Source organism: Arvicola amphibius, chromosome 5 (genome assembly GCF_903992535.2).
Source record: "Arvicola amphibius chromosome 5, mArvAmp1.2, whole genome shotgun sequence".
Lineage (NCBI taxonomy): Eukaryota > Metazoa > Chordata > Mammalia > Rodentia > Cricetidae > Arvicola > Arvicola amphibius.
Window position 1 is genome coordinate 47939791 of NC_052051.1, and position 24105 is coordinate 47963895.

The window sequence follows — 24105 nt, forward strand, 5'->3', positions numbered from 1 at the left end:
TTCTGTCTGTGTGTATGCCTGAAGGCCAGAAGAGGGCACCAGATCTCATTACAGATGGCTGTGAGCCACCATGTGGTTGCTGGGAAATGAACTCAGGACCTTTGGAAGAGCAGGCAATGCTCTTAACCGCTGAGCCATCTCTCCAGCCCTTGGCCTTGAATCTTTCACACTTAATTCCACACTTCTTTTATACTATTTGTTTACTTTGTAATTTTTTCTTGAATAATAAACGTTAAGCAGTTTCTCTGTACATTCAGAATATATAGCTGTAAACTGCAAACCAAAAGTACTTACTGTCTTTGACTACATACCTGTAGGTACTTTTTCTGGCCTGAAAGTTATTTGACATGTGTTCTCATGTTTTCTTTGTCTTCCTACAGAAGTTAAATGGGATCTGTGTCGATAATTCTTTGTGCCAAAATCTATCTCCCAATATTTCCCAGTTCTGAAGGATTTTTCTAGGTTTCAGAAATAATAATCAATTTATTGTTTGTTTTACATTTTTGTCTTTGGTTGTTCATTGCTTATCTTGCAATTTGATAGGAACTGGTAAAACTAAAAGTGATTTGTACTTTGCTTAACATTTTAATAAGGTTCCTTAAGAAAATTCTAGCAGTATTAGGCAGATGAGGTTGGTTGCCCCAGTATGTTTTAAAAGCAAGCTGTTATATAAGTGGTTTAATACCCTTTCCCTTCATCCTCACTGTTAATTTAAAATTTGGATATCACTAGTAGTTTCAGGTAACTAGTACAAGAAAGGTACTAGTTCCACTAACACACAGTGCCTGCAACTAGATCTTAGGCCTTTAACATAAACCATAAATGAAGTGCATTTGAATTTATGAAGCCATTATTCTGTCCTGTCACATGGAGGGATGATTGTTATTGTGCTGAAATGCAGATCCAGTGGGTCTCACTAAAATGTTCAATGGTTATCCTTATTTGAAAGAATTAATATTCTCAAAGGCAATATTTTATTTACTTATACCATGGTCTTAAGCACTTTTTTCCTCACCCTAACAGACTTAGCATTGTTGGCAATATTTTATTGTTTCTTGAGAGTTACTTAAAAATTCTAATATGTAAAGTGCTTTTATTCTTCAGTGTGTTTCAAAGAGATTTCTCTTGCAGGTGTGTGAGTCAAAGTAGTCATGAATTCATGCCACAGAGTGGACCAGAAACAAAAGAAGGTAGTGTTGCATTATAATAATTTTATCCAACTTGTTTGAGTAGTCTTGGTTTGCTCAGTGTCTGTATTGTGGCTGTGGTGTAGGATGGCCTTACTCATTAGAGGGTAAGAATGATGTTATAAAGCCTCAGACAGTTTTTGGTCAAAAATAGAAATTCATAAAAAATAGAAATTCATTTCTTAGTAACATCTTCCTTTTTCAGAATCCTTTGGCATTTTTCTATTAAGCTTCTCAGTGTATTAATCTGAAAGGCATAGTTAATGCATTAGATGGGAAAGGGAATTAGTTTAATTAGTATTATATTCTATTTGGAACCACAGTGGAGGCGTTTTCACAGAAGATAATTTTGTTCATTAAGTAATAAAGTCAAAGTTTGGTCATTCACTTCCCCTCTTTCTGTGACTGGCATCCTTTCCACTAACAGTAGGAACGGGGCTATTTGAAGTAGAGACTTCCTACACCAAGGCGTGGTTTATGCTCGCTAGATGCAAAGCATAGAGTTCTAGGTAGTTAGCGAGGTAGTCACAGTGGAAAAGGGGAGGATTTCCATAGGAAAAGAGGTGTTACTATTAGGCTAGAGAGTTAGGTTTCAAAGAAGGTGGTTAGGAAGGATGGCTGGAGTAAGATTTAGGTGGGGGTCTGGAAAGGGGAACTACATATGCAGCAAACTCTATGAGCCTGGTTCAGACAGAATGAGCAAGTGTGAAGCTTTCAGGCAGCAATATTCCTGCTGTAAGCACTAAAGATGTCAGCACTTCCAGTTGAACAGGGGCAAGAGAAGGAAGAAAGTCTGAGCAAACATCAGCTGAATGAAATGAAAAACTTCCTTAAGAAGCATAGTAGGAGAGAATGATTTACAGTGTGATCATTCCCTCCTATATTGTGAACTAAGGATTCTTTGCATGACAAAACTCCTACGTTGATGTAACCTTTATTTTTCTATAAAAGGACAGTTCTTCACCTTACTTCATGGTATTATTACAAAGATAAACATGAATATTTGAAAGCCCAATCAAAGATAATGGAAATAGTGATAATTATTATTGGTAAACTTTTAGATTGTAATTACTGTAATCATGTGCCTTCTGATGTGTTCTGAGTGACATACTGATGGTACCTTTGTCCCACTCCTCTGCTAGTGTGTGAAACAAATAAGGTCGCCAGCATTAACTCTTTTCACACAACTCCAAACACATCACTGGGAATGGTTCAAGCAACACCATCCAAAGTGCAGCCATCACCAACTGTGCACACCAAGGAAGCATTAGGTAAAATATTTTGTTTGTACGCAAATTAATAAAGACTGATTTGTAATCTTTGCCTGTTGACATATTTTTTTTCTGTTCTATAAGGTTTCATCATGAATATATTTCAGGCACCAACACTTCCTGATATTTCTGATGATAAAGAAGAATGGCCTTCTCTAGATCAAAATGAAGATGCATTTGAAGCCCAGTTTCAAAGTAATGATTTGTTTAAAAAACTATTAAGTACACAGTATCACAGGAAGTTGCTATAGGCATTATCAAGATTTAGATGTAGCCCTGCCTTTGAATAGTGTCATGTAAAAGCAAGGAATGAATACATTTTACATGTGACAGTTTGAAAAAGTTACAGTGTATGTAATATTGGTTTGGGTTTTTTTGCTAAGTTGGATTTTTTTTATTGTTATTTTATAGTGAGTGCTAAAAGACAAAAGCATCATGGGTAGGAACAGTCAGGAAAGTAAGTTCTCAACATGAGACTTAAGCATCTCCTGAGAGATCTAGGTAGAGTTTGGGACCCAGCAGTGCTGGAAGCCAAATATCATGACAAAGATAAATAGGGTCTAGTTAGAATTGGGAAGACTGGAAATTAACAAACATTAATCCTTTTTCTTAAAGGACATGAACAACAACAAAAGTTTCCAGAACTTTTGTGTGCTTTTATTGAATGAGCTCTGTAGCAACATTATAGGAGGGTGGACACTGCTCTGTATGTGACAGGATCACCACTGGGCTGTGAATCAGTCACTTCACCTCCCTGTACAGTAGCTTATGTCATTACCTAGGACCTAGTATTTTTTGAAGATTTCAGCACTCGATAGCTGTATGATAAAAATGAGATGTTGTTTTTGTTTTCTTGTAGAAAATGCAGTATCTTCTGGAGCTTGGGGAGTTAATAAGATGTCTTTGCCATCTACTTTTCCTATTTTTGAAGATGGAAACAAAGAAAATTATGGGTAAAGAAAGGTCTATTTAAAATAAAGTCAGACAGCGGGATGTACATGTCATCCAGTGCCATAATATGCTGTAGAGAGGCCTTCAGGACTTGAACGTTGTAAGGCAGTGGGGAAACAGGGTGGTCTGGACTAGGCTTCCAGTGCATGAGTTCCAAGACAGCAGACTGCCTGTATAGAAGCACAGCTGGAAAAGAAATGCAGTCTAGTTGCAGGTTGTCAGAGAACAGATGGATTCTCTGGATTTGAAATTATATTAGATATGGGTGAATCTGCCTATTCATCATCCATAAAGTACAGGGCCAATAACATAGAAGAGAAAGCGGCTTATGTTGAGTCGTAACTACAGAGAAAATGTTAGTAAGACGTCAGGGCATAGAATAAGGTATTTTCAGGAACAAATGAAGCTGTGAGTTATAGGCATCTTGGCATGGAGGACCTTCATACTGAGGTAGAAGGGAGACAGCCGTGACCAGCTTGCAGAAGTGAGATCCATATCTAGTATAGACACTATAAAAAAGATTGAGAATGTTACCTGTTACCCAGGACATCCTACTGGTCAAGGTCCTTGTTTAGTGTGCTTCTAAAATTTGGAACCCGGTATAATAAAAATGTCTTCTACTGACAGTTAATTCAGTTTGGACCCAGTTTTGCTATAGTTGCTGTAAAAGTAAGGAATCTTTGTAAGACCATTAACTCCTTAAATAGGATAAGTGACATTTTTCTAACACTTTAAGCTTATTTATTTCATTTGTATGTTTTATGATTTATAGTTATACAAATCTTTCTTTAGCTTACCACAGGCTAAAAATAAGCCCACAGGAGCCAGGACCTTTGGAGAGCGCTCTGTCAGCAAATTTCCTTCAACATCAAATGTAAGTAAATCTCTGGTTTATCAGTGAAATAAGTCTTAGAATCTGTTCTTAATTTTACCAAATGATTATGCTCATCAAATGGCATAAGGTATGTGCAACTTCTGAAAAATTCAATGTTGCATGAAAAATGTGTTCATTAACAAAATTGAATTCTATATTAAGTAGAGAAAATAAAATAATTATATGATCCTTACCTCTCAAGACCATTCCTTTAGGTTGGAGGTGCCACCCAGGAGTATGTTTTTCTTAGACATAAGAATTGAGATCTACAGTGGGGTATTAGTGAGAAACCCAGAAAACTGAAGAAACTAGATCAGTACACCACAGCGGCCAAGCTTCACCAGTTCATTGACCTGCAGTGTTCTTGTATGTCAGCAGCCATTGCATCTAGACTATCACAATGGGCCAGAGAATTCCCCACGTATGCTCTCTGTCCATACCCCCACATTCCCCTGTGACAGTGGTGCCCCAGGAAGGATTCCTCACTGTTAATTTACCCATTCGGAGACGTGCTGCTGAACCCTGGCTCCCTGTTTTAAGTCCATAATAGGTTCTTCTCAATTAACTGTTGTGAGGCTCTCAATCTTTTGATGAACTGCTTAGCCTTACAATTTTCCAAAATAATGGACTGGATTTTAGATTGAGTGCCACTCTTTCAGAACTACATTTTGTTTAATTACTCTGCTACATGTGTTAACAAACAAATAAAGGTACATTTTCTATGTATGCTTGTGCTGAGCAGAAACTGGTGCATTTATAACTGTCCAGTTTTTCTTTCATTACTGGAAGGAATGGTGGAATTTGTTTTTAAAAGTGGCCAGGCATGGTGGCACACACCTTTAATCCCAGCACTCGAAAGGCAGAGGCAGGTGAATCTCTTGAGTTTGAAGCCAGCCTGGTCTACAAAGTGAGTTCTAGAACAGCCAAAGTTACACAGAGAAGCCCTATCTCGAAAACCAAAAAGAAAAGAAAAAATGTGATGTGTTAAAAGTATATGTGGCATTTTAAGAACTGAAGGGATTTATCAAGTTCAGTTCTGATGAAACTTTAATTCTCTTTCCCCACAGATTATAGAACTTAGCCTGTAATTATGTTCTTAAAGAAATGGCTGATTCTATAGGCCGTGTCAGGGTAAATAGAAGATGAGCCTGGGGTAGCTTATGCCAGAAATTAAGGATGTAATTGTTTTGGTTCTGTGTTTTTGTGAAGTGGGATGGGCAGCACAGCAACCTACTGAACAAGTCAGTGATCAAACTGGGGCGATTTGAAAGAGAAAATAATAAGGTGATATTAAATTATAGCCTAAAATGAAATGAAGTTAATATCCATATTCATACAACAGGTTAGAAAGAATAAATCTCCCTTACAGAAGCATTCCAAGGAATGTAGAAGGTCACCATTAGAACACTAAGATTCGGGGCTGGAGAGATGGCTCAGCGGTTAAGAGCATTGCCTGCTCTTCCAAAGGTCCTGAGTTCAATTCCCACACACAGATGGCTCACAACCATCTGTAATGAGGTCTGGTGCCCTCTTCTGGCCTTCAGGCATACACACAGACAGAATATTATAAACATAATAAATAAATAAAGTAAAAAAAAAAAAGAACACTAAGATTGGAACTGCTATAGGCAAGGCCCATGGATGACTACTAATGTCACTGAGAAGAAACAGTCTACATAGCTCCCAAACATCTTTTCAAAATTATTAATTACTATATTGGTTTAATATTTCTCTAAGAGGGCCAATGAGATGGCTCAGCAGGTAAAGGCATTTGCCACCAGCCTGAATGACCCAACTTTGATCCCTGGGACTCACTTAGTAGAAGAAAAATTGACTCCCATAATTGTCCTCTGACATTCCCATGAGAGCTGGTACATGTGTGTATCAAGTACACACACAAATAAGTAAATAATATTTTTTCATTCTTTGATTATGCCCTCTGAAAGGTAGGGTTTACTTTCCTTTCAGTATGGGCAGGTCGTGGTGATTTACATCTTAAAAAAAAATGGGGAGAGGAAAAATAATTCACTAAGGAAGTCTCAGGGTTACCTGACTAAGTGATTGTGTTAACTTCACAAAATACTTTGTGTTTATGGCATATATTCCCAAAGTTTAATGCAATTGTCCCTGATAGTCCCCTCTAATATATATATATATATATATATATATATATATATATATATATATATATATATCCCTAGTATAAAAGCCTAAACTAGAGACACAGTCACAGGTCATGACCTCTATTCCAAAGCATCAGTGCAAGAAAGGGTAGGAAAGATCCACAGATGGCTGTTGTCAGAAGCAGCTAAGTAGACAGAACAACCATGTGCAATGTACAGACCTATGTTGGAGACTAGGGAGGAAAAAGAGAAGTCAAATAACAGCTCCAGTTACTAGTATTGTTTTGTTTTGTTTTTTACAATAAATTACATTTTAGACAAGATTACCATTAGAGGGAAAATAATGAAGAACAACTCTTTGCTATCTTTATAACTCTTCAAATTTAAAGAATAATGTCCAAAATAAAAATGTTTAATTGTTGCCGGGTGGTGGTGGCGCACGCCTTTAATCCCAGCAGGCAGAGGCAGGCGGATCTCTGTGAGTTCGAGACCAGCCTGGTCTACAAGAGCTAGTTCCAGGACAGGATCCAAAGCTACAGAGAAACCTTGTCTCAAAAAAAAAGTTTGTTATGCGACTCTTTTGAAGTATGCTAAAAACAAGAGGATTATATCTATTTAAGTCGGGTTTTTTTTTTGTTTTTTTTTTTTTTTTTTAATTTTAAAATGTTTGGGGTTTTGGTTTTTGAGACAGGAGCTTGCTGTGTTGTTTAGGATGATTTTGAACTCCTAAGCTCAAGTGATCGTCTTTACCTCCTCACCCTCCTGAGTTGTTTGTACTCCAGGACTATGTTAACTGCCTGACTTAAAATGTTGATGTGTTAAATTTCATCAACAAAGCAGTCAGATTGCTTTTTTCAGTTCATCTTCTGTTGTAGGAAGTGCCTCACACTGATGAGCTTGTGGGCGATTCAACAGAATGCAGTATTCGCTTCAACAAAACCCTGGCTCCCAGTTCTAAAAGTACAGGAGATTTTACATCTGCTGCCCTGCTTTCGTCTACACCATTCCACAAATTTCTAGCAAATTCAGTGCAGAGTCCAGAAGATAAAGGTGTGTGCTGAATTATTTTAGTATCTTCTGCAAAAATGTAATGTTTAGTATTATAGTTTCTTGAAGATTCTAAAGAGGAAGTTTAAAAATTGTAAAGTAGCTTAAAATCCACTTATGTGTGTGTATGGTTTTGGTTCTTTCTTTTTTTCTTTTCTTTCTTTACATTTTTTCTTCATAGTCTATATTTTTAAAATTTAATAAATAGGTATATAAAGTGGAAAAAGCCTCTGCAGTCACTTAAAGGCGTATATCCAACAGGAGTGTGTTATATTTTGATAGCAAAGAAAGGACTATTACAAAAAGATTGTTATTTAAATATTAGAGTTAATAATTATTTTTATTGAGCTATATATTTTTCCACTCCCCTTTATTTCTCCCCCCTCCTCTTCTACCTTCTCCCATGATCCCCACACTCCCAATTTACTCAGGAGATCTTGTCTTTTTCTACTTCCTGTGTAGTTTAGATCCATGTATGTCTCTTGGGGTCCTCTTTGTTGTCTAGGTTCTTTGGGATTGTGAATTGTAGGCTAGTTTTTCTTTGTTTTATGTCTAAAAGCTACTTATGAGTGAGTACTTACTATCTATATTTGTCTTTCTGGGTCTGGAGTACCTCACTCAATATATTTTCTAGATCCGTCCATTTGCCTGCAAATTTCAAGATGTCATTATTTTTTCCCACTCTGTAGTACTCTTTTGTGTAAATGTACCACATCTTATTTATCCATTCTTCAGTCAGGAGGCATTTAGGTTGTTTTCAGGTTCTGGCTATGACATATATTGCTGCTATAAACATAGTTGAGCACCTGTCCTTGTGGTACGATTGAGCATCCTTTGGGTAAATATGCAAAAGTGGTATTGCTGGGTCTTGAGGTAGGCTGTTTCCTAATTTTCTGAGAAATTGCCATACTGATTTCCAAGGGGGCTGTACCAATTTGCACTCCCACCAGCAATGGAGGAGTGTTCTCTTTATCCCACATCTTCTCCAGCATAAGTTGTCATTAGTGTTTTTGATCTTGGCCATTCTTACAGGTGTAGAATTGTTTTGATTTGTATTTCTCTGATGGCTAAGGATGTTGACCATTTCCCTAATTGTCTTTCAGCCATTTTAGATTCCTCTGTTGAGAGTTCTTTGTTTATGTCTGTACCCCATTTTTTAATTGGATTATTTGTTCTTTTGATGACCAATTTCTTGAGTTTTTAGACATGGACAAGTATAATATGCATAGAAAATCACATGTTTGTCTGAATTCAAAAGAGAAATTATAAAACTCCTATTAGTCCTCATTTCAACTTCATGCCTAATGTAACCTTTATATAAAAGATATACATGTAGGGGCTGGAGAGGTGGCTCAGAGGTTAAGAGCACTGACTGCTCTTCCAGAGGTCCTGAGTTCAATTCCCAGTAACCACATGGTGGCTCACAACCATCTATAATGAGATCTGGTGCTCTCTTCTGGCATGCAAGCATACAGGGAAGGAATGTTACATACATAATAAATAAATAAATCTTTTTTTAAAAAAAAAAAGATATACATGTAGAGATAGCTCAGCAGTTATGAACACTGGCGGCTCAGTCCTCCAGGGTTTGGTTCCCAGGTTCCACATGGAAGCTCCCAGCAGTCTGTAACTCCAGTTCTAGGGAATCTGATGGCCTCTTCTGGCCTCTACAAGTACTGCATGCTCAGATGCATAGACAAGTAAAACACCCATAAGTATGCATAAACTAATTTTAAAAATATGTCAACACTCTACATTTGAATTTAACTCACAATGAACACAGGTATTAGGTAATTTTCAATCTAAAAGATTTAAACTGACATCTGGAAGCATTATACCATTTGGATAACTGTCAGCTTACTAGCTAAATTATATCACTGTCAGTACTTTTTAGAAAGAATAATTGTTTACCAAAGCAATGCTGAAGGTATTGAGATGGCTCAGCAGGTAAAAGTGTTTGCTGTCAAGCCTGACAACCTGAGCTTGATCTCTAGGACCCACATGATAAGAAGAATGACTCCTACAAGTTGTCCTCTGATCTCCATGCATATGCTATGACATGCACTCACTCGAGCATACACACAAGCAAAATTAACTGCTGGAGAATTTTACTTCACTAGATGGAAGATATTCTAATGGGATTATGAACCTAAAAACCTAAAAATTGACTGAGGAGTAAGGATATTTTCTTGGAGTACTAACCCAGTATGTTTTATTCTTTTCCTAAAGCTTACAGAAGTTAGTTTACACTTGGACTATTTTTAAATGCCATCACAAGTTTGCCACTCAAAATTTTTTTAAATTCTTTAAATTGATAAAAACTAATCTATACAAAAAAAAAAAAAAAAACAAAAAAAAAAACTAATCTATAAAGAGTTCTTCAAAGTGCCAATGTTTACTATTCTTGGAGTCTTTGCCACTGTGGTTCTTAAATAGAAGCTAATGTTCTAGTACTAATAAGTAGTAGTACTTGTTTATAAGCAACCATCAGATAAAAATCCAGTATAACTCTTGCCTATAGTAGTATCACATAGTACTAACCAACTTGATAAAGTTTAGTCTATAATTCTGTCCCATCTACTGTCAATAAAGATGAATTGTTTTGTTTTTAAGTTAGATGGAACAGTGATTAAAGTACTGCCAGCATCTAAATCCATTCAGTCAACTTAATGCTTACAGCAGTTTGTTAAACTAAAAAACACACAAACCTTTAATATAAAGTCCTCTGGAAGGGTTGCAGCCTTTTATTTTCCCTCTGTGTCCTCATAGCAGATTCTCCTGAAACTAGATATACTTTGCCCCGATGCCAGTGACTTTCAGTGGTTTGGTCATCCTGCCTGTAGTGGACTTGCTATTTATTCTTTGAATCCTAAGTAAATTTTTTTTCAATTCTGATCTTAATTTGTACTATGGTACAACAGTATTTTGAAATTGTAGTGAAAGTCGGTATGAAAAGAAGTTCCAGTCTTTGTAACCATATCAAATGGTATTTGTGTCTACATGTGTATGTAATATGTCTGTCTATAATTTTTTTATATTTCAGAAAATATGGTAGCTACACAGTATACACATGTGACTTTGGATTCTTGTAAAGAAAATGTGGTGGACCTCTCAAAGGACAGAAAGCTTGGGTATTGTGTTTGGTCACTCTCCTCTTCCATTGCTCTTTAAGATAAAGTAATATACCATATTCCAACGTGCTAAGGCTAATAAGGTTTTATTCGATGGTAGTTAATTCAGAAGGTACTGTTTGTTAATGTAAACACGGTGACGAACCTAAGGACTTGGTATATCAAGGCAGTTAGAGAAGCAACTTGAGTAACAGACCCTGAGGTAATGTTTTCTGAAATTCATTCCAGTATTCAAACTAAATCCTCTTTTTGAGGTCAACTATTGCAAAACTAAGAAAACACATAATTTGTGCTTTACACACCCATTTAATTGAGAAAAACAGTGCCTTTTAAAGAGAAGATAGAATGTTTACACCTCTTTAGGTACTGCGACAAAAGTAAAGTCCCATTGTATTTGATTAGGCTGGTGGATGTAACAGATACATAACATAACACAGGCACAGTGTTTATGCTTTCTGTGTGCTATGTTCTCTTAATCCTTACAACAACTTGAGTTATGACAGTTACTCTGTTAAACACTTATTGTAAATGAGGACATCAGGTCTCGAGGACAAAGTCATAGAGCTTCTAATTTGTGGAATTGCTGATAAAAAACCCATCAATTCCATGATACCACACCACAAAAAAAAAAAGACAGCTGAGAACTTAAGTAATAAAGTATCATCTTATTTGACCAGCTGAGATATTGTATTATGAATTATGATATTTTAGTTTGTCTTAGTGCTAGAAAAGAAGCCATTTTTAGAATGAAAAACAGTCTTAATTACAGTGTGCTATCTAGATGTAGCTTTGGTTTTATTTCTGTTTATATTCATATCTTAGTAGCTTGAGTATTTACACATACTTGTTTCATAAAAGTTAGTTGATCAACTCAACCTGTGAGACAATTTTGAAATGCTGTTCTTAGAATGAAAGGAAGCTATTTTATTTTGGCCAAATATAATAGAGTTCTAATCACGTGAAGTTTTTCTTTTCTGTTTTCGCACATCCAGTCCAACTCAAGAGAAATTTTCAGCATCTTTAGACTATCCTAGCCAGCCTGCCACAGGTGGTGTGTTCACTCAGGACGCAGTGTTCGGATTTGAAACTTACAAATGCACAAGCACCGACCTTGTGACCATGGAGGACCTACCAGATGCCAGCACTGGACTCCAAGTTGAATGGATGCAGACTAGTTCACTTGGGAATGTCAATGCTCCGAGTATGCGCACATGTCAATCTTAAGTGTGCCATAAGAACAATAGCATGGGGAGCTTTTCCATGAAAGGACTCAGCGTGGGGACTGAGTAGGAAATAAACTTAAACAAACTTGCAGCAACATCACAAAATAATTCACCACAAGCACATTTGAAATCAGTCAATCTATTAATCTATTTTAATCTTGATCGATACTGTTAGAAAAAGGAACTAGGGGCCTGGAAAGATGGCTCATTGGTTAAGAGAACTTTTGACTGCTCTTCAAAAAGACCCAGGTTTGATTTTTAGTACCCATATGATGGCTCACAACTATCTATAATTCCAGTTCTGGTCATCTGGAACCATCTTGTTATGTCTCTGGGCACCAGGCATACACAAAGTGCACATACACACATGCAGGCAAACAAGTATACACATAAAGCAAATAAGTCTTCAAAAAAAGCTTTTCAAAAAAGAGTTCAAGGTTGAGGGGGGCTGGAGAGATGGCTCAGAGGTTAAGAGCATTGGCTGCTCTTCCAGAGGTCCTGAGTTCAATTCCCAGCAACGACATGGTGGCTCACAACCATCTATGAGGTCTGGTGCCCTCTTCTGGCATGCAGGCAGGCATACGTGCAGACAGAACATTGTATACGTAATAAATAAATTTAAAAAAAAAAAGAGTTCAAGGTTGAGAGTTTGCTATTTGTCAAACATATAATCTAATATTACCTTCACCCCTGTATGTAACAACAATTAGTCAATACTGAATATTAAGAGATACCTTCCTCTGTCCCTTATTAGACAGAAAGTCTTGCATAGTAATTGAGAATGTAAAATCAGGAGATAGACTAAGTTCTAAGGCAAGGCTCCAATTCCCAACCTCCCCAGCTACGTTTATGGTGCTTCTCTTTTAAAGTGGATGTTAGTTTGAGAGATGTCTCAGATTGAGTACTTGCTGGACCCAGGTTCAATTCCCAGCACCCACATGATGTCTCACAACTGTCTGGGACTCTGAGTCCAGGGAATCTGATGCTTTCCCATATACATACATGCAGACAAACTAAAACAGGCCAGGCGGTGGTGGCACACGCCTTTAATTCCAGCACTTGAGAGGCAGAGGCAGGCAGGTCTCAGTGAATTTGAGGCCAGCATGGTCTACAAAGCAAGTTCCAAGACAGCTAGGACTGTTATACAGAGAAACCCTGTCTCAAAGAAAAAAAAAATTAAATATATCTTAAAGTGAAAGTTAAACTAGTAACTACCTTATAGGCTTACTGTAAGAACTAAATGAGTTACTAAATCTCAGAACTATGTTGTGTATATACTAAGAAAGTAGTAACCATGTAGGAGAGTACATGGTTAAAAAGCACCACAGTTAGAATGTTTTATAACATCAATTGGAGAGAAGGCTTTGTCCTTTAGGAATTATTTTCCCTTTTGTGTACACAGTATTCTCATTGATGCACATTGTGCATAGGTAGTGTACTTTGTGTATATTAGTGGGGGAAACAGTGACGAGTATATGTCTGAGCACAGTAGAAGCAACTAAGTAATAATGGCCAAGTATACTTCAAGGCATGAAGCTATAATTTTTGAAGACACGAATTCTGCAACTCCAAATGAGTCAGGAAGCAGCTAATTGATTCCCTTTGTCACAACTGGATAGTCTAAATTTGTAGACCTAAAGTGACAATAACAACTATCAATTTTAGCTTCTTTTATTATTGGATGCTCTAGAGTAAGATTTTGAAAGCTTATTTAGTGAATGCTTTTACTTATTTATCTAAAATTCCTGTTAAAATATTTGAGTACTGAATTTTTTTCTTTTTTTTTTTTTTTCTTTTTCCTATTTAAGACTTTACTATTGAGAACCCATGGGATGACGAATTGATTCTTAAACTTCTGTCTGGGCTTTCTAAACCAGTGAGTTGCTATTCAAATACTTTTGAGTGGCAGTGTAAACTTCCAGCTATCAAGCCCAAGACAGAATTCCAATTGGGTAAGAATTGCATGGGTAATAGAACTTTGAATTCTTGTTTATGAGAAACTGATAGTAACTCCAAGATTCTACCCTTTCCACCTTCAAGAAAGAGTTAATACCTACAGTATTGAGAACTTTTGTTAAGATATGATAGTAGAATTGTGATTACTGTTGAGACTTTGACAATCTATCAGAGTTAAAAATGCATGTACTCCAAGCTAGAGAGATGGCTTAAAGGTTAAGAGCACTTTCAGAGCCGGGTGTGGTGGCACATGCCTTAATCCCAGAACACAGGAGGAGAGGTAGACAGATCTTTGTGAGTTAGAGGCCAACCTGGTCTGCAAAGCAAGTTCCAGGACAGCCAGGACTGTTACACAGAGAAACTCTGTCTTGAACATCACCATCACCACCACCAAGAAAGAACAATTTCAGGAGACCTCAGTTTGGGTCCCAGTGCCCATATTGGGCAGCTCACAACCACCTAAATAAAAAACTCTTCAAAATACAAAATTGGCCTAACCATTCTAAACTTAAGTATTAATACAGTTGTGCTTTGCCTTTCTTATTCTCCTGTAAAACGTATATTTTCAAAAAAAAAAAAAAAAAAGCTTTACAGATTTCTACATAGTCTTCCTAATACCTCAACAATTGTGCAGAGCTAGCACCACAGGTAATGGAAGAGCCAGTACTCAATGCCACACATAAGTATACTAGGCCATCAGTTGCCCTCACCCCTGTTATAGAGAATTTGTAAGGAGGCACTTTCATGGCAGATGTATGTTTTACTTTCATTTAAGTCTGGGAAAACTTCCCCAGATTAAACCCATTTTAATTTATTAAAAGTAGTTCAGGCCAGGAATTCTTCACTTGGACAGTTCTTATGGCTTTTTGTCAATTTGACATACTTACCTTCCAAGGTTCTTTGCTGATCTATGTGACTCACCTTCTTGGAGAAGGGGCCTTTGCCCAAGTCTATGAAGCTGTTCATGGAGATGAGAACGATACCAGAAGTAAACAGAAATGTGTTTTGAAGGTAAACGAAATGAGTAGCTTCTTGTATAATGCATATGTAAATTTTAGAAGTTATCTTCCGCTGTCCACTCCCCATTAAATACTGATGTCAATGAGGCCTTAGTCAACAGTTAAACACAGCTATCCTACGAAGACTCGGAATTGTCTTACCGCTAAGATTATCCTGCTAGCCCTATACTGCTGATCAGTGCTTAGCTTGTCCTCGCTTTTTGTCCACATCCTTAACTGGGAGGAGTTGCTTTCTTGCTATTCTTTTACAGAATATGGATAAGGATATGCATAGCACATACCTGATTTGATTTGTAGGTTCAGAGACCTGCCAATTCCTGGGAATTCTACATTGGGATGCAGCTGATGGAGAGACTAAAGCCAGAAGTGCATCACATGTTCATCAAGTTTTATTCTGCTCACTTATTCCAGAATGGCAGCATATTAATAGGGGAGCTCTACAGCTATGGGACGTTACTAGTAAGTAATTTTCATGGCATGAACATGAAATGCATGCATTTCTGGTTTTTACCTGTACTATTTTTCACAATTGGAACTTTTGTTGGAATAGAAAGCAGGCGTAAAGCCCTTGACTTGAAATTGCATTAATCTTCTACAACCAACTTAGGATACCATTTGCATTATTTCTAGAATGCCATTAACCTCTATAAAAACACCCCTGAAAAAGTGATGCCCCAGGCTCTCGTCATCACCTTCGCTATCAGAATGCTTTACATGATTGAACAAGTTCACAGCTGCGAAATCATTCATGGAGACATTAAGCCAGATAACTTCATACTAGGACACACGTAAGTGACATTTTAGTGGAGTTCTTCCCTAACATTTCATTGATATCCCTTTGTTATTTGTGCTTATATTATTTGTTGACACGTGCTTGTTTGTATTAATGTAGATTTTTAGAACAGAATAATGAAGATTTAGCTACTGGCTTGGCACTGATTGACCTGGGTCAGAGTATAGATATGAAACTTTTCCCTAAAGGAACTGCATTTACAGGAAAATGTGAAACATCTGGTTTTCAGTGTCCTGAGATGCTCAGTAACAAGCCTTGGAACTACCAGGTATGGACGGAAAGCAAGAGGTTTGAAAACATTTTCATTGTTACACTTACTAGACTTTTAAAATAAGTTTAGAGCTCTGGGTAGTTTGAACTGGTCTCTTGGGCACTGAAGGAAAAGTAGAACGTAAGGCTGAAGAAGAAGAAGAAGTTCTACTTTTGAAGAGTCTTCCTCTCTTAATTCAGATTCTGTCAACAGAACAGAAAAACAAATACATCTGTGAAAAAGTTTCAGAGTTTTCAGCAGAGTAAAATATTAGTTGACGATTAAGGAAGATACTACTAATTAGGATAAATGTCAAGGTTTTGAGCCTGATTTAAACCAACTGCCCAGTTTCCAGATAAGATCTGTGGCTTCCAGAAGACCATAATAAAGGGGGCACAATCAAGGGCTTTATGTCTAATTGGTTACTCCAGAAATGCTTCAGGTAGATGAGTGCTGCTCTGGAGGTGGACAGTCTGCTAACCACAGATTTGGACCATGCTAGAGTGTTCTGTTCTGTTATATAGACATCACACAGAGGCATTGGTGTGCAGTTATACAATAACCACCAGAGTCCTAGAGGATAGAATTGGAGGAGCTGCCAAACTGAGAGATTATTGTGTTTGCACCAAGTGAAAGAGCAGAAGATTTCAGAATTCCATAAATGTAAAACCCTATGGTTCTTGAGCTTCTAAGTTAGAGACCTATTTAAATACTCACACATAAGTTACTGTTTACATTGCATATGTCTGTTTTCTTCATAGATTGATTACTATGGGGTTGCTGCAACAGTGTACTGTATGCTCTTTGGGACGTACATGAAAGTAAAACATGAAGGAGGAGTCTGGAAACCCGCAGGTCTTTTTAGAAGGTAGGTTATTGGCATTGGTGCTATAGTAAAAATAATAATAATAATCACAGCAAAATAGTAATTTTTATCTAACTGGGTAGTAAATTTTGGTAATAGAACATAACCCTCACATTAGGCACTGGTCAAATCTAGCATTCAGTGCCTTGTAAAACCATTGAGAGCTCCTGACTGTGTGGGTTAGCATTCTGTTCTTGACTGTTTCTATTTACTGTAAGTGAAGTCAATGTTGGTGAACCTTGGGGTTTTGTTTGTTTTCTGGTTTATGTAAATGGGAATGATGATGATTCTGCTTTGCTCAAATCTTATAAGCAAAGAAAATAATATGGGTGAAGTGGTTTTGTAAATTATAAATAAAATGAGGTAACTTCTATTACAAGACACGGTTTTTAAGCTTCAGCCCTATGTGACTTTAAATAAAATACTTAAATGTTAATGGTTCGTTTGGAGCTTATCATGTCAGCATTGTCCCTTAAGTAACACTCTGTAAACATACCATTGGTGGTATTGAATTGAAGCTGATTATTCTATACATGTATGTTTCCATATATCATATTAACTTTTTTGAGATATAAAAACATATACAGGAAAAAAAAATCACTCATGTGTTAGCCTAATGGAATTTTACATGTTTATTCCTTCCCACACACTCACTATCAAAGCAGAAAAGGAAAGAGTTTGCAGAAATTTTATATATATCATGTACAGTAGATTTGGAACCCAAAAGAAAACTTGACAACAGTTGTCCTTTATTCTGTATGGAGCCATCAAATTCAGCAAGTACTTCATTCACTTTGATTCCCTTGCTCATTATCAAAGGGCCAGAGGGCTCAGAAGGCCTCCATCTATTGCCAGAAGCATATAAAAAAGCCAAAGCTTTCTTCTCAGTTTCCATCTAGAATGACATTTTAGTATGTACTGCTTTCTCTCCAGGGCCTTTTCTCCCTGTTTTGAAATTTTTGTTTTTGTTTTTGGCTAAGACCCTTAAGACTGAGCTCTGTCCTAAAGAAGCCGGGCAGTGGTGGCGCACGCCTTTAATCCCAGCACTTGGAAGGCAGAGGCAGGTGGATCTCTGTGAGTTCAAGGCCAGCCTGGTCTACAAGAGCTAGTTCCAGGACAGGCTCCAAAGCCACAGAGAAACCCTGTCTCAAAAAATAAAAAAAAAAAAAATCAAGAGTGCAGCCACAGCCTCTTTGTCTAGATATCTTGCTATCTATGCAGTTAGGCTTATCATAACCAAGTACTAGAAGATTATCAGATTCTGGCAGTGTGGTATACAAGAAGCCAAATGAAGGCATATTTTCTTTAAAAGATGATTTTTCTACTGAAGAACTATTGCTCAAAGACTATTTTAAATCATGTTATTAGAACAGCATATATTTTAGACATTTGGTTGGATTTTTAATTCCTCCTGTTTATGATGGATTCTTGGTTTGCTAAGATGCAGACAGGTGGGGGCTGTTATTTGAACATGTTCACACCAGTGGAAAGTAGATGCACAAACAGGTTGCTATGTATGTTAAAAGTTGCATTTTTTTTCCATTGTGATATTTTGTCTCTTCAGGCTTCCTCATTTGGATATGTGGGAAGAATTCTTTCATGTCATGTTGAATATACCAGATTGTTATCATCTCCCATCTTTGGATTTGTTGAGACAAAAGCTGAGGATAGTATTTGAACAACAGTATTCCAACAAGATTAAGACCCTACGTAACCGGCTAATTGTGCTGCTCTCAGAATATAAGCGGTTGAGAAAATAAAATATGGATATGAACTTTATCCAAAAACACTTTGTAAATTTAAACTCCCTCCCACATTGAATCCTGTTTTTTTCACATTTTTATTTATGTATGTTAAAAAAAAGAATAAAGCCCATAAGATATACTATGTGTTGTTATTAATATTCTAACAAAATTGACAAAGGAGACCCATGTGAAGCAGGCCAATCAGTTGGGTTGCTCTTTGTATACAAGTTTTCATGAGAATGATTCAAATGTAAATGCCTTCTAGAAATCACATTTCTAAACATTGACCTATTTAAGTCCAAAGTAGGCCAAAAGGACTTGAAATGTATGTTTAGTTAGCATATGTAGGATTAGGTTTCATTATGGCACTTTCAGACAAAATTTGTTTTTGTTGATTTTTCTCCCTCATCCTTCTGACCTGTTCGTACTCTTGACACACCCTCCCCCATAGCCTTCTCTCTGCTTTCATGTCTCATCCATCTGTGTCCCTTCCTCGATATCTCTTTTCCTTCTCGAGGTCTTTTTAGTTTCATAGCTACCGTTACTGTTGGCCCCACTTATCTGCATATAAATATTATAAGTTAGGGTCTGCATATTGAATATGCTATATGTTTACCCCCATCTGAAGCATAGCTGGGAAAATTTCTCCCCATTGTGTGCTGTCTCTACTCAGCTGATAGTTTCTTTTCCTATGCTACTGGAGTTCTATTCAGGTTTTTGCCTGCATCTATGTTTTGTTGCTTTGGTTTTGCTTTGCTTTTGGTTTAAGATAGGGTCTCTCTAAGTAACCCTGTCTGGCATGGAGCTCATAGAGAGTTGCCTGCCTCTCTCCCAAGTGCTGGGAGTATCTGCAACTAACTCCCATGGTAGTTATGCCAGGGTGCATAGGGCCTTGTTCCTGTGCCACTGCCACATCCATCAGGCTTTTGACTTGTTGTTTTGGCGGGTAAATAGCATTTCACTCTAGTCTTGATTTGCATTTCTCTTACAGATTAGGCCAAATACATCTGTGTATTTTTTTTTTAAAATTTGGCTAGGCACATGTTTTTTTTAGTGAACCTTTATTTGTTCATTTTCTGTATGTCCTCTTTATTTTATAAGACATGTATATAACTTCAAATTATCCAAAACTGCATCTGTATTTTGACTAAAGATTTCTGCTTCTATGAAGAAGTTAGAATTCTGCTTTATAGACTGATTCATAGTCTTAGATGGCATTTGTCTTCTATGTCTTAAAATGTTACCCTTAACTGAAAAAAGAAAAGGTCCTCTATTTTTTTCAAAAACTAGTACTAATTTAAATATCTAAGACTTATATTTTCTGGTTTATTTTAAATACCGCCATACTATTTTTTTCTTAGCTGGGAGTTTGAATATATGAAACCTGTTGATTTCAGCTGATTCTTCAAAGTTTCCATATTACTACCTTTTTGTTTTGTTTTTGAGGTAGGTGTTTTTGTTGGTTTTTTTGGTTTGGTTTTTTTCAAAACGGTTTCTCTGTGTTGCCCTAGCTGGCGTGGAGCTCAGAGATCCACCTGCCTCTGCCTCTCAAGTGCTGGGGTTAAAGGCATTTGCCACCACCACCCTGCATCATATCATTGTCTATATGAAAGAAGTGTGTATCGTGTGCCATTCCTGTTTTTACCATATCTTTGTGTTAATGGTTACTACCTAGAAAACACTGTTAAATAATGGTGCGATGCTACTGGACATTCTTCACTGGGAAACCTTCCAATATTTAACTATTAAACTACAAGATACTCTTAATATGGTTATTTTAAATTATGTTAGTATCTATTGATACTGTTGGTTTTCTTGCCCAAATTTCCATCTGTATTGATCCAGCTGTATACTAACCCCCTTTACTGATGACCTTTGCACTGCTCTAAAATGTCAGTGCGTGTGCATTGGGGGATCCCAGACAAACCAGTCTGTCCTGGACTCTGTCCGTCAAGGCAACAATAGAGAAAAGCCTCCATCATATTGTAACTGCCAGTGTATTTTAAATTTGCCTTGATTGAGGGCTTTTTGTGTTCTGTAAAACTATAAAACTTAATGAAACTACTTCTAGGTTTGAACATGGAATTGGAGTAACCTAAATCTGTATTCCCAGGCCATGGTCACTCATAATGGCTCCAGAATAAACTTACTTCCCTTAAAGTGAGAGCTGTGGTTATTGCATTAACACTGGTAACATGGAAGCTGATTACATATTGACTTGATAACATCATGTGTACTGGGATAAACAAAATATTAAAGGCAATTGTCTACATTCGTTCATTTATAATGTGTCATTACAAATTTTCTCTATTCATTTATCATTTTAAAATCAAGTTACCAGAAAGCTTAGTTATTCAGCTGCTAAGGAAAACGAACAGAAGCAGATGACACCAACTCAGCTATGATGCAAGGCAAAGTCTAATGTCAAACAAGAAATGTGGAAGAAATGCAGAGCCTATCCAGAAATCAAGACAGTCTTGCAGCACGCTGCTCCCTTGTCTTACTCATGCTTGGGGCGGGTCTTATACCAGCACTGCGACATTTGATCCTTGCGCCTTTCCGTAGTTCACTCTACTTTCCTGGTTGCTGCAATGGCGGACGTGTCAGAGAGGACGCTGCAGGTGTCCGTGCTAGTGGCTTTCGCCTCTGGAGTGGTCCTCGGCTGGCAGGCGAATCGGCTGCGGAGGCGTTACCTGGACTGGAGGAAGCGGAGGCTGCAAGACAAGCTGGCGACAACTCAGAAGAAGCTGGACCTGGCCTGAGCGCGCGCGGCGGCCCAAGCCCTCCGAGTCCTCACTCCCCAAGTCCCACGCGGCCCGGATCCGGTGAGCCGCGCGACCACATACCCGGGGGAGTCGCCTTTACACGGCTTGCAGTAACGTGGTTTGTTCCTAGACCTCAGAGAAAATAGTTTTGTCTTCTCTAGATACTTACTCTTCGGGTGTTACAGCGAATGTTTTACCACGTGCGATACATTGCACCGTAACTTCGGAATGGAAAATACTAAGCAGAAAAGGGGGCGGGGGGGAGGAGACAACTGTGAAGTATTTCACACCCCAGCCCACCCCGCCCCCGAATTCATTTTTAATGTGGCTTTGAAGTTTTTGCAAACTTCAATTCTAAATGTTAAGTTGTTGGTAGAAAAAGTGGATGTCAGTAGCCTTACGTTTCATCATAGCTATCTGTAGTTTTCTTACCATTCATGGTTTACCGTCACAGTACAGTAATTTGAATTTAAAGATTGTGTGTTACTGATTTTTTTTTCTTTTTCAACAGCTTGTCGAAGATGGATACAAAGCACTGGAAAGAAAGCATTTCTTCTTGCACTTTATGAATCTATTTTTAAAATAAAAAGATTAAACAACCTTGAATCTTTTCCCTCCTCACAGAGGAAATGAATATTTTGCCTACCATTCAGTTTGCTGCAGCAAAAGATCTGGAGCCTGAAAGTAGAGGCCTTACAGAATCTTTCACATCCTTGGTACAGCCTGGAGGCAGCTCTGATCCAGGGACCATTATGTGTTCTTTTTCTAGATGTAGTCAGAAAAGATAGGAGCTATGGCAAATAATGATATTTGCACTTTGAAGAATTAACATTTAAGATATTTAAGAATAAACATTTAAGATATTTTGACTTTGAAGAATGAAAGTTCACTGCAAATGTTGAGTGTAAAAACTCTTTATATCTAAACGTGGAATGTACATGTGAAAGAGAAACCTTTGAGTAAAGCTTAATGATAAACGCCAGTCATAACGAGTGCCCAAGTTCCGGGCTGTTTATAAGATGCATTTCTGATGTGCTGTCCTCATTTTTAAGAAAATCAGTTTTGAGGTTAACCCAGACCCAGAAAGACAATTATCATATGTACTCATAAGTGGTTTTTAAGCAAAGCAAAGAAAACCAGCCCACAAATCACAACCCCAGAGAACCTAGACAACAAAAAGGACCCTAAGAGAGACATACGTGGATCTAGTCTACATGGGAAGTAGAAAAAGACAAGATCTCCTGAGTAAATTGGGAGCGTGGGGACCATGGGAGAGGGTTGAAGGGGAGGGGAGAGGCAGAGAAAAATGTAAAGCTCAGTAAAATCAATAAAAAATAATAAGCAAAACAAAAAAATCAGTTTTGTGTCTCAGCACTTTAACATAAGAAAGCTCACTCTTCAGGAAAACCCCACTGCCCATTTTCCTAGGGTTATTGTGCCTTATTTCTAACTTTGTTCTTATTCTGTGAGTCCATCAAGGGCTGAGATGTTGGCTCTTAGAGCTTCATCCCATTTAGTTGGCTGAAGCTTTTTGGTCAATATTCCTCACCAAGACTTAGTTGAGGATCTTTGCGGTAGATTAAGTAGGAAGGTGATGGTATTCATCTGTGTGGGGACCAGAAGTGCCTGCCTACATTGCACTCTGCCTTTTCTTTTTCCTCATGTATGTGGAGTATGTGTCTTTATGTACATATGTTCACATGTGTACGAGTGCATGTGTGATTATGTATGTAGGTATAGACCCAAAGTTGGTCAGGGACTGCCACTCCACTTGGTACATACATAGTCACTTTTGCAGCAGGCATTTTAACCATGGATCCATCTCCCCAACCCTCCCCTTCCTTAACCAGAGTCCCTCACTGAAGCTGGGAATTTGTATTTGGCTGGTCTGGTCTCAGCACTTATGTTAGACTGCTCTGTCCACCTCATCTTTTTACCTAAATGCTGGGTGTTTGATGCCAGATCTTCCATGTGTAGTAGGCATTTTCCTAATTGAGCTCAAAAGGCTACATGACTGGGAGGCCTTGCCCTTCTCCCCCATTCCCACTTCCTGGGAAAACCTAAAAACCGTTAAGATTATATTCCTAAAGCTAGCCACCAAGGTCTATTCCTTCATTTGGTCACTTTCCCCTGAGACTGACTACCAAGATTCAGCTATCAAATATTGAAGTCCGGCAGCAATCAAAAGCCTCCTGTAACATGCCAATCAAAACTGAACACCTCATCCCAACATGCAGTTTCCTCTTTTTACCTTTATAAAGTGCCAGTTGCCTATGGGCCAAGTCTGTCTCCTCTCTAACCAGAGGCAGTAGTCCTTCGTCAATCTTGTGTTCTCCCCCGCCCCCGCCGGGACAAATGCCCCTCCCTTTTCCTCTGAGAACTTCATCTGATTACAGGTCCCTTTAGAACCATCTCTCCAGCCCCAGGGTAAGGGAAGTTTTGTAGTCTTTGAGGCTTAGTTGGTGTATGTTTCATTCTCTCCCAAACTGAAAATTCGAGGTTAAACTGAGTTGTGACTGGACCAGCTCTGCCTCTGGGCCTGTTCCCAGAAGACCTGGTATTTGCAGTTTGTTTTAAATTTTATCTGTATGAGTTTTACCCGAGTGCATGTCTGTGTAGTATATGCATGCCTGGTACCTGCAGAGGCCAGAAGACAAGGTCAGATCCCCTGGAACTGGAGTTATAAAATGGTTACAAGCTGCCATGTGGATGCTTAGAATTGGGCCCGGGTCCTCGGCAAGAGCAATTAATACTCTTAACCATTAAGCCATGTCTTCAGCCCTCTTATTGCTTACATGCAGCATCCAGATACACCCCTCCTTTTTATGTGTCACCTCTAGGCATCCCTCTCCAAACATGTTGGTGTTCTATGCCATGCTAATCATATTTCCTGATGCTACCTGTT

The 24105-nt window shown here is 37.9% G+C and overlaps 2 protein-coding genes across 2 annotated transcripts in view; both read left to right on the top strand.

Moving 5' to 3' along the window:
* Bub1 (BUB1 mitotic checkpoint serine/threonine kinase) overlaps positions 1-18577 on the top strand; it is a 33829-nt gene extending 15252 nt beyond the window's left edge. The window contains exons 11-25 of the mRNA XM_038330909.1: positions 1132-1190; positions 2330-2458; positions 2543-2653; positions 3318-3411; positions 4202-4283; positions 7282-7456; positions 10497-10584; positions 11577-11785; positions 13616-13759; positions 14659-14774; positions 15080-15241; positions 15413-15570; positions 15675-15843; positions 16587-16693; positions 18255-18577. Coding sequence (XP_038186837.1) covers positions 1132-1190; positions 2330-2458; positions 2543-2653; positions 3318-3411; positions 4202-4283; positions 7282-7456; positions 10497-10584; positions 11577-11785; positions 13616-13759; positions 14659-14774; positions 15080-15241; positions 15413-15570; positions 15675-15843; positions 16587-16693; positions 18255-18450 — 1999 coding nt within the window. The 3' untranslated portion in view covers positions 18451-18577. The remainder of the gene's footprint in view (positions 1-1131; positions 1191-2329; positions 2459-2542; positions 2654-3317; positions 3412-4201; positions 4284-7281; positions 7457-10496; positions 10585-11576; positions 11786-13615; positions 13760-14658; positions 14775-15079; positions 15242-15412; positions 15571-15674; positions 15844-16586; positions 16694-18254) is intronic.
* Positions 18578-21005: 2428 nt separating this feature from the next.
* Positions 21006-21806, top strand: Mtln (mitoregulin). The gene is made up of 2 exons (XM_038331295.1): positions 21006-21260; positions 21712-21806. Exon 1 carries the CDS (start codon positions 21027-21029, stop codon positions 21195-21197), a length of 171 nt encoding a protein of 56 aa, XP_038187223.1. The 5' UTR covers positions 21006-21026; the 3' UTR covers positions 21198-21260; positions 21712-21806.
* Positions 21807-24105: the final 2299 nt, after the last annotated feature.